Genomic DNA, 8805 nt, shown 5'->3' with positions numbered 1-8805 from the left:
GTAAATTGAGATTTTCAGATTGTGCAGTCTGGTACGATTAACTGCTTCTAAAACACAGAACAGAAAGTAGTGTCCCCGTTATGGACGCAACTTTTTGTCCACTGTGGTGTGAATTTATACGGCACTAGATAGTGGGTACATTTACAAACTCAGCTCCTTGTTTTCGACCCAGTGTGTGCTGGGAAAAGGTTACGAACAGACACATTATCATCAGATGGTGTTTAAAGCCATGACAGAAGAAGAAAACACAAGAGAAAGGTCCATTATGATTTTATTTGTTTCTATCTTTGATTAAATGACAAAGGTGGATGACCTGATGGAAAGTTGACTGATGTTAAAGTTCAAGTTGAGTGTTCTACATCAACAAGAGATCCTATTAAAGCCAACATCATCTAAAGCCACTGAGCTCTGAAAGAGCCCTTTCTTTTTTTGAAAAGCATGAACATTAGGTCGTTGTGGAATTAAACTGCCTGGTAGCTGTTCATTCTACACCTAACTACATTCATGGCCAAAACACAAATCAAGAGTTAACCATTGAAAGGTTGCAAGCGAGACATTGACTTTAGCACTTAACATGATGAGATTCTAAAATTGAGTACTGCATTGCCTCGGTTAAAGACTCTCTTCAACCCGTCACTTTGGTATTGCATTTATACATTACAATATTCTGCAAAGAAACAAAATGTACAACTGCATAAATATAAAATTCTTCCACCATGTTAAATGGCTAAAACATTCAGAGAGTTACACCACAATGCTGTGATGAATCCAGCAAAAACAAATGTTCTTCTGAAAAACTTTAGTTAGCACCGTCGCCTTACAGCAGGCAGAAGTGTCTAACAGGCTGGACACACAACTCTACATTCAAGGCAAAATCAAAAGTAAAAGGCATGAAACCAAGTAATAAAACCCCTTCACACATTTAAGTGATTTAACAAAGCACAAAAAGAAAAAAAGGCAAAGTAAAAAGAGTCTCCCGTGATCAGATGTAAAAGACAAATAAAAAGAGGAAAGAAGTTCCCTGGAGTGCAGCCTTTTCCTTACACAGATCAGAAGAGTGTACCATGTCAAACCATTTGAATCAATAAGTGGGAGTGTGTGCTAATGTCTGACACACACGTGCTAAGGACTGCTTCAGCTCGCTCACAGAAGAGAATGCGGAACAGCGTAGTTTGGAAGGACCAGATTTTGCGACTACTGCACACTCCAAAAATATCTACTGAAACCACACAAGGCAGCGATATGCAGAGGGGACAAACACAGCTCGCTACACAGAGATGGAATTTAACTTTACAGTCATCAATGAATAATGTCCCATGGCTTGTGGAAAAGTCTCATTTACAGCAGAATAAATATCTTTATTAGACCTATTGCTAGTTTTCCTCTAAATTACATTCTAACGCTAGACAGAAGTGTGGAAGCTAGTGATGAAAGACAGATTAGACATCGGTCCCCTGTCAGGTTTTTTCTCTCATTTATTCATTCAAGACTAGTTGTGATTGACTTAACCGCTACAGCCTAACCCCCTCACTTATCATCTCCTACATTAGATTGGTATTTAGTTAAGGGGGAGAGGGGGGGGGGCGGTTAGGGAAAGTGCTATGGTCCTGATGGTGGTCATAAACTGCTAACCTGGATCTTGATGTCAAAGCGTCCCTGATAGCGGTCCTTGTCGCTGTAGTCGATGTTGTCTCCAAACACTTTGCACTCAATGCGCAATTCAGTGTTCAGGGTCAAGTTGGTGAACTGCAGCGCCACTAGTGGCTGCAGGTACTGGGGGTGCAGCAGCTTGCCATAGTAGGGGTAATACTGCAGGGGGAAACCACCGCCGATACCATAGTACTTAATCTCCCCGATTTTACCAGCATCCTCCTCTCTCTGGAAGCAAGAAGAGACAAATGGATCGAATGACAAAACTACTTTTTTTACAAGCGAAATTCATTCTGAGAACACAAGGAAACCTCACACTGAAAAACAGAAAGACCCTGTGTACCTTGTTGGTGCAGTAGATAGGGATGACATTGGGCTGCACCTTGGGCTGAGCCTCATCAGGGATACTTTCATTGGAGGTAGGAGGCTGAACAGAAAAACAAGTTAGAAGATCTGGAGCCAAACGCTTCAATAGAAACAGCGACTACTTTGGCTTTCATTTTTCATTCAGTCCCATTTCTACCTGGTACTAACATGCCGTCTGCATCTGATTTGGTAAAAACATGTTATGCACACAGAATGTATTGTGATTGCATCAAGCAGCCCACAGGTGGCTCATTGGAATCAGATCTGTAGTGAATCAACAACCATCAAATTGTAATTTTACATATTTGGACTTTGCCTCCAACAAAACATGACTCTATTTGCAAACAGACTTAATGATTTTAAATTACCCTTGGACGGAAGTTGACGATCCTGTTGAGCTTTACAACCAGACAGGGCTTGCCCTCCTTAAAACCAAACTCTCGGTCCTCAATACCAGAGCAGGGTCCCAGCATGCTCCTGTAGAAACGACAGGCCTTCCGAATGCCCACATCGCTCTCCAAGTCACCCCGGTTCTTGTACTCTGCAGGTTCATCTGGAAGGGGGATTAAAGGGTTTAAGGCTTGAACCTCTCAGAAATCCCAAATTTGTCAAAGATTACCACATTGTCAGACTGAGGGACAGGGGTATAAAATCATGCACAGGACATCTAGAATATCTGCACCTCCACAGTCCTCAAACTTCATCTGGTCCCTCTGGTTTTCTTCGTCATACTTGGCCAGGAAATCCTTCAAGGCCTTGGTGTAAGGCAGGTAGGTCCCCATGTCGTTGAGGTTGAAGGACACTTCAGATTTGTCTGACCGTGGGGTGTGTGTAAGACCTGCCGTGGACAACAGATCAGCAGCTTGTTAGACAAACGTCTGCCGAAGAGTAAAATGTCACATTCAGAGCCTCATATCTTGAATAAGAGTAGAAAATGACTGAACATTAGATTCACTGTGGGACACTCAGGAACACTGACTATGTGAGAAATGAACATTTTTGCAAACTTCTGCAGATTCAGATAAGATGATCAATATCAATGTCACGTTTGTGGATGCAGCACACAGATACGGTTTCTTCCTGCCTCCAGTATTTGTGCTAAGATGAGCTGAATAGGCTGAATATGGCCCAGACCTGCAGTGTCCATCCTGGACTCAGATTAATTTGATCTCATGTGGATCTGGGTAAGTAAGCAAAAGAGCAGCTCTTTAAATGTTACGCTTGTCTCCTTTCTTAACTCCTGATCTGTGTTGTTCTAACTTAATCAATTAACTGCATGCCAGCTCTAATCAGCTGACCAGAGGTGCAGCCATAGATTTCTCTGTTTCACTGATACACCTCCTGATTAACTCTACTTGTTGACTGTAGAACTCTGACACGGACTCAGACAGCGGACAGTGGCGGGCTGCCACCTGCCTTCACTCGGTCCACTCAACAGTTGCTCAGTTGACTGTATTCTGCACATGCTCAGTTTGACCTGGTAAACCCCAGCTGGCAGTCCCTGCCATGGAAAAGGGGCCATGGTGTGTACACAGGGGGGGCTTGCTGCACTAGGACCATGATAAAGATATATGAAGAGTTCATTTCCAAAACAATATGCAGCCATGTCAGCTGTGCACAAGTGATGACTTTTATGAAGAAACGTGTTGGATAACCATGATTGTGTTTGCAGACTTTCAGAAATCTTCAAGTCTCATCAAAGAAGCAGTGGCATGTAAACACCATACTAGGTTTGTGATCACAGTCAGGGCAGATGCCTCTCTGACCTGGTTCGCTTGTGGTTGGTCATACTTTTACTGATAATGTAAGCATGAATTTGTATCATTTCCAAAATCCAGTCTTTGAGGTTTAAAGTTGGATCTCAGCTGCAGCAATTGCCAGCAAGCTTGTTACGTTCATGCTTCCCAACAAGCCAGTAGTGATGGAGACAGAAGAATGAATGAAGAATCATTCTGTGCATGAATGCATCCCTCCGGCAGAAGTTTTAATAATCAAAATAAATGCATGCAATTATTTTTGGGGTGGGGCCAAATCTATTCAGGTGTGCTGCCAAAATAAATTTCCTTGGACAGATATAACGTCCCAGATCTGACCTGGTTTATCATTCTGTATGATTCGACATACACAACACTTCTTAATGATCTACATCTGCATTCATCCTAAGATCGTCATGAAATGTAATCTTGTCGTGTCAACAAGAGAAGGAGCCACTGATCCAAGGAGGCCATAGCCGCCATTTTTAACAAGAGTCTTGCCACAAGATCCTCCTGTAGGCATACCATGACCCCATTTGCTACTTCATTTGATCTGGCTTTTTCTGTCAGTGTTCGAGGGGGGCATTAGAGGTTTACCAACTGGTTTGCTGATATAATTACAATAGTTTTGACCAGGAAAAAGCCACCCCCGCCCACACGGTCAAAAAATAATAATAAAAAAAGTAACACCTGTTAACATAAACAAGAAACAAATAGCTTTATAGTAGTGGCCCCCAACAAAACATGAAAACTTGTGACTAACAAACAAGCTCTGCAAACACCAGAGGTGCATCCATAACCCGGCCGGAGTGTGGCCTGGGAATGACGTTTTTGGAGGGTAAAAGCACAAAAGACAGACTTTTTGGCTGGTTGCCAGGTGTTAGCAAGCTAGGTGATCACACACATGGCTATGCATGTCCCCACGTGACCGGTGGAGGCTGCACAGCCATGATTTGTGGGTGTCACTTCTTACCAGGGGGTGCGACTCTGTCCTGCCAGGTGGGCTTGTAGTTGCTCAGGGTGAGCAGCAAGGCTTGGATGGTTCCGATGAAGATGCCAGCCAGGCAACCGTAGAAGATGACATAGAACACCAGGATTTTGACTGCAGAGGACAAGAAAGAAAGAACGCGTTAGAACAGCTACACAGAGAGGGACACAGCAGGTCTTCTGCATTTACATATGTAAACATATGCAAATAGAAAAACTTGGAACATCTGCATAATAATTTTGAAGTTAGTTTGGGAATCATTAACTTATAAAATACATTTTGTCAAGCAGTGCAATCATATCAGATGCCACTCCACTAAAAGGACAAGGAGGCCGTCAAGATGAACATGGAAACGAACAAAGTCTGCTGCATTCACTTTGGTGCTGCAGAACTGACCAGACCTACATTACTATTGAGCAACAGCACAACAGCTGATAACAGTTATACAATAGTGTCACACAGTCTGTGTAAGGTATTCACCACCATACCAACACATTCTATTGTACAATAAATCATGGTAGATATTTTTCCAACACTGCACAAAACCTCTTTAAACACTGAAGTGAAAGCTCTGTCGAAATATTCACCCCCTTCAGTCTACACGCTTTAAAAGTTGGAGACACGCTGTGTGCAATTAAGTCAGAACATGTGATTCTATGCAGGACCGTTAACGGACCAACAAAAGCACCTGAGCACCAGTGAGGAAGGACGTGCCGGGGCAGGGCTCTGTGGCCGAGCTGGGAGAGGGCAGTGCAGGAACTGTGACATGTGCTCCATCACAGCTGTACGGCACACTGGCAAAGACTTTAGAAAAGAAAAGCTTCACATGACATCTGGCTTGAGCTTGTCAGAAGGTTTTCACGTCCAATAAAATTGACTAAACATTAAGCCAAAGCTACATAGGAACAGGTTCAACCACAAAAGTTCACTGCAGGAGTGACCAGGGTCCAGACCGAACCCCAACCCGGAGTCTGCGACGGGACGTTCACTCAAAGTTCCCATGTAACTTTACAGAGCTCGGCTAGTGCAGAGGAAAGACTGCAGTGTGCAGATGAGCAAAGCTGATGAAGATTCAGCCAATGTGGCCTCAGAGCACTAACCTTTTAGGGGACACTTTTTTTCCCTGTATAAAGGATGTGAAAACATCCAAGAGTTCAATATTTTATAGGGTTTCAATGAAAGGGCTGTAAAAAGGCTACAAATTACATTTCATTGAATCAAAGGCTTTACAATATTGTGAGCTCAAGATGTCCGTCAGACATGAACTGAGCTTCTGTCTCAACTATGGTGGTGAGGAACCACAAAGCCAGCATTCATTATTTAACACTCCAACAGTAGCAGCCATTGTCTTTACAAAGTTACAGGAATTCAGCTGTGTGACACTGTTGGCTCCGCTGTGTTAGCGTGAAGCTTCTGTAGAATTACAGGTAACGATGCAGTACGGTCCCATTACCTGCACCGTGAAGCAATAAATAAACATGGCTGAAGTTCACCTTGCAGCTAGCAAGCGATACATTCATCCAGCGAAGCTTTTTGCTGCATGAGGCAATGTCAAAAGGTCATAACCACACGAACACATTAATGCATGACACACCACTTGAGCTTGTTAGATACAAGAACATACAATCGAAGCGTGTGTCCTCTGGGCATCGCAATCCCGACAGTACTAGAGATCTACAGCATCTTATCTGAGCTACAGACGAGCCATAGCATGAAGACAATTCTCATTCCTCTCATGACATTCTGTAAGGTAATTCTCATCACTTAATAAGTGATGAGAAATGTGTTGTGGTTCAAACTTGTTCAGTTAAGGTGGTCCCAAACCAGCCCAGATGTCCTTTCATCACAACCTTCATCACAGCACTGCGCATGGCACAGTTCCCAAATGCATCAGCATTTTCTGATGACCTGAGAAGGACAAATCTGAGCCTGTGAGCTGCACACAGCAGCCTCTCTCTGCCGGAGCTCCTGCAGCTCCAGGAGGGGGCTCACTGGGCTCGGGGCTAAGCTGAGCACACATCATGGCATCGAAACGTTATTTTCACCCAGGTGTGACTGTCTAGACTCGACTCTGGAGCTGTGTGACATTGAGAGGGGGAACAAGGACATGCGCACTGCCGCTGCTGGGGAAACCAGAGAAGAAAGGTCGAACGAGTTAATCAGTTGTATTGTTCTTGAGATTACAGTGACATCTGATCAGAGGAACCCGACACGGATCGATAGTCCTCTCTCTCTCCATTTCCGAGCAGGCCCCATCACCTTGACTCACCTTGGACCATGATGCATTTTTAACCCTTTGGCTGCTCATTCCAAAACTGCCCAAAGACATCTTGACGTTTCCCAACAACAATCACCCAATGTGGGTCTGAGTCTGAGCTCCAGCCGCTTTGCACCGCAGCGCGCGCTCTGAATGAGCAATAAGAGCCTGGAACTAGCAGGAGCTCTCGTTTCATGACCTTGTTTCAAACGTCACCGAGGTGTTCAATAAAACTGAAGCCAACGTGTGTGAGGGGCAGGTAGCGTGTCCCCGAGGTCAGACCAGCAGTGCGGACACGGGAATCAAGTCAAACTTTGTACAGAACTCAGTCCTAATGTCGCTCTGGTGGACAGAGCAGCCGCTTTCTTTCTTCATGCAGCAAAATCAAATGTAACAGGTGGCAAGAAACACGAGGCGGCCGGCGCGCGCCCCCCTATCCGGGAGCGCGCGGTTCCCATTTCCCCCGGACAGTTAGCACCCATACTCACACCAGCTGCCCCCGGTGCGACCCAGCACCTCTCCCTTCTCAGAGTCATACAGAAACTTCTTCCATCCTCCGTCGTCTTTATTTGCAGGCATTTTGACGTATGTCCCGCTACGGTGCTCCTTCACTCGTTCTTCTGCGGACTCCCTCCGTGTGGTGACCTAGTCCCGACCCGTCGCAGAGGTACCCAGCTCGGACCGCTACAAGGCTCCCAATATAAACCGTTCCTGCTCGACTCCGCCCGAAACTCCCCGCAAGTTACCTTCGGAGGAGGGCGGAGCGGCGCGGGCCAATCAGCTGGCGGAGGACCTGTGCGTATCTCTGACGCCTGGAAGACGGACAGGCAGCCTATAGAGGCAGACATGCAGCCCCATACATACGATAGCTGAGCTCTGTGGACATATGGAGTTATTCATTGTCCTCAGGTATGGTGGCACAGTCCACACCTCCTCCTGCCCTGAATCAGCACTCACTGCAGAAGTGGTTCAATATGTGCATGTAGCTTCATGTAGTGTATATGTACACACTGGTGTTTATACACACAGGCCTATGCACACACACACACACACCTAACCACTAAATACACAAAGGTTATTGTTGGGTGACCACAGGTGACAACGAAGAGCAACGAATATTGATCTTTGGAGAATCTATCTATCTATCTATCTATCTATCTATCTATCTATCTATCTATCTACTGGGTCCCTCTTTGGCCCCTGGTCCCTCTGCTCTTTCAGCTCAGCTCAGCTCAAAATGCCCAAAACGTGCACACTACAGCCCATCCCATAATCCTGTGTGGTATAGTAGTAAATACTGACGTCTGGAGAATGACATTCAAATGTCTCACTAACTTAGAAGCTGAATACCACAGATTCATTTGATATGTTTGTCTGTCAGGAGTTTCTTGCTAAAAGTTCCTGACAAAAGAACAGTTCTCAAACAGTAATCATTCACCCACTGAGCCACCACCCCCACACACCTCCTCCCCCTCCCTCAGCACCCCCATTCCAGTGATCAATCAGTCACTTGTCAAGAAGAGTGAGTGCAGATAAGTGCAATGACACAAGCCTGAGATATTATGGGACATGCATCCATGTCGTGGGTTTGTAAAGCGCCACAGACAGCAGAGGGACAATAAGTCAGCCAGACTCTTCCTGGGAAACTGGTGTTTGTCAGGAAAAGGTATTTCCAGGAGAGTCCCCTGAGAGGAGAAACAGGGAGGTTTCAGCTTTTTTACAGGGGTATTATACACACAGGTTAAAGCTAACTTTGGACCTTCGCACCATACCAGTAGAGGCTGGATGGG

General features: G+C 45.1%; 1 protein-coding gene across 1 annotated transcript; it reads right to left on the bottom strand.

The window, feature by feature from the left end:
- Window positions 1-254: 254 nt before the first annotated feature.
- LOC139223613 (sodium/potassium-transporting ATPase subunit beta-233-like) lies at window positions 255-7708 on the bottom strand. The gene is made up of 6 exons (XM_070855584.1): window positions 7504-7708; window positions 4744-4872; window positions 2699-2854; window positions 2385-2569; window positions 1994-2077; window positions 255-1878 (listed from the first exon to the last, which is right to left on the bottom strand). The coding sequence occupies exons 1-6, from the start codon at window positions 7592-7594 to the stop codon at window positions 1618-1620; spliced, it is 906 nt and encodes a 301-aa protein (XP_070711685.1). The 5' UTR covers window positions 7595-7708; the 3' UTR covers window positions 255-1617.
- Between the last annotated feature and the right edge of the window lie 1097 nt (window positions 7709-8805).

Source organism: Pempheris klunzingeri, chromosome 24 (genome assembly GCF_042242105.1).
Source record: "Pempheris klunzingeri isolate RE-2024b chromosome 24, fPemKlu1.hap1, whole genome shotgun sequence".
NCBI classification, from domain to species: domain Eukaryota; kingdom Metazoa; phylum Chordata; class Actinopteri; order Acropomatiformes; family Pempheridae; genus Pempheris; species Pempheris klunzingeri.
This window is presented reverse-complemented; position numbering and strand designations above follow the sequence as displayed.